The sequence below is a fragment of the Trypanosoma theileri genome, assembly GCF_002087225.1.
Source record: "Trypanosoma theileri isolate Edinburgh chromosome Unknown TM35_Tth_24_V1, whole genome shotgun sequence".
Lineage (NCBI taxonomy): Eukaryota > Euglenozoa > Kinetoplastea > Trypanosomatida > Trypanosomatidae > Trypanosoma > Trypanosoma theileri.
The window spans coordinates 20,448-22,156 of record NW_021639866.1 but is presented as its reverse complement, the minus strand read 5'-3'; the positions used below and the strand labels follow the sequence as shown (position 1 = coordinate 22,156).

Here is a 1,709-nt window from a genome sequence, read left to right as displayed (position 1 = left end):
GCTCCTGCCGTTGCCTGTCCAAATGGTGATGGCTTGACCTCTGTTCCTGCTCCTGCCGTTGCCTGTCCAAATGGTGATGGTTTGTCAGAATACATTTTCTGCTGACGACCCTGATCCAGAGGATTTTCATTTTCTGCTGTTACTGTTTTGTTTGCACTCTGCGTTGCTTGTGGTTGAGGTGAATCTCTCGTATTTGTTTTATTGTTGGCGGAAGTGTACTGATGCTCTTCTACAGTAACAGTAGGTGACATTTGTGAACTCGTGTAATGTGGACAGCGTTTTCTGTAATAGTGAGGTGTGTAACCAATAGCGTACAAATTCTTAGGGACACGTTTATTATCGCATAGCCTGTGTACACCTCGAGTCACATCAGATGTCAACTTCTTGCAATGAGAAAATAGGGATTGTGCACCAAGAACTAAACCTGCAGGACAATTTATTCCTTCTTCGAGTTGATTATTAGGAGCTCCACCCAACGTAAATGTTAGGTGAGACTCTTGAAGTGAGGTTATGTCTGCTGCAAGTGAAGGTATGTGTTCCATTACAAGGCGCTGCGCACTTACACGCAAGAGTCTTACTTGCTGACAGAGGCATTGAATACTTTCTAGATCAGATGATGTGAAATCAGCGTGCACATCTTCGCAGACTGCATCTAGTCTTGAGGGCTGGAAAGCCATTCTTTTTTTTTTCTTTTCGGAAGTTAGAATAATCTAAAAGAATGAGATAAAAAAAAAAAAAAAAACGGTTGTTATAGACTAAAAAAACAAAAAACTCGTTCAAATTAATTGTCACACTACCTCTTTCTACATTGATTTTTTTTTTTTTTAATTAGAACATCAATACTGTTTACGAAACGCATTTGCCAGATGGGCTCGCATTGCATATAACCGTCCAGCATCATCACCGCATGTGGTTTTATTCCTTGCGTTGTTTCTCATCGTCAAAGACATTGTTCTATTATCGCACTCACCTTCTTTACAAGGGGGTAAAACGAGTTGGAACTCTTTTTTCAAATCTGATATTAACTCGGTTCTAAATGTTTCCAACATATGCTGGAACGTACTCACCACAGTGGTTACGTCGTACACACTTTCAGTACTCTTTACAACATCTAAAGCATTATTTTCATCACCCTTGCTACCATTATCAAAGAAACCATCAGTATCATCATTTAAGGGGACCATGGGAATCTTAAACAAGGATGGAATTTCTTTCCTTATGTTGCAGACCAACGATGAGACCACATCATCCACATCATCCATGGACGGAATAACAGGTGGAACAAAAACAGAAATACCAGAACCATGATTACACAAAGCACCTGATAGACCATCATCACCACTCACAGAACTACATACCTCTCCACGAATATTATCAGTCAAAGGAGCACCAAAAACACTCTTAGGAGGTGCTGCTGCAGGTGCCTTGGTGTCAGCAGTAGCAGGAGCTCCAAACACACTCTTGAACGGTGTTGCCACAGGTGCTTTGGCGTCAGCAGTAGCAGGAGCTCCAAACACACTCTTGAACGGTGTTGCTGCAGGTGCCTTGGCGTCAGCAGTCGCAGGAGCTCCAAACACACTCTTAGGCGGTTCCGCTGCAGGTGCCTTGGCGTCAGCAGTAGCAGGAGCTCCAAACACACTCTTGAACATAGGTGCTGCAGGTGCATTGGTGTCAGCAGTAGCAGGAGCTCCAAACACACTCTTAGGCGG

At 43.1% G+C, this 1,709-nt stretch overlaps 2 protein-coding genes across 2 annotated transcripts; both read right to left on the bottom strand.

Annotated features, from left to right (window-relative positions):
- Positions 1 to 2: 2 nt before the first annotated feature.
- TM35_000241060 (surface antigen 2 (CA-2)) lies at positions 3 to 677 on the bottom strand (the record flags this gene model as incomplete). The annotated part of the gene is made up of 1 exon (XM_029027518.1): positions 3 to 677. A coding segment is annotated over one exon (675 nt), but the record flags the coding sequence as incomplete, so codon positions are not given.
- A 159-nt stretch (positions 678 to 836) lies between these two features.
- TM35_000241050 (uncharacterized protein) lies at positions 837 to 1,709 on the bottom strand (the record flags this gene model as incomplete). Its single annotated transcript, XM_029027517.1, has 1 exon — positions 837 to 1,709. A coding segment is annotated over one exon (873 nt), but the record flags the coding sequence as incomplete, so codon positions are not given.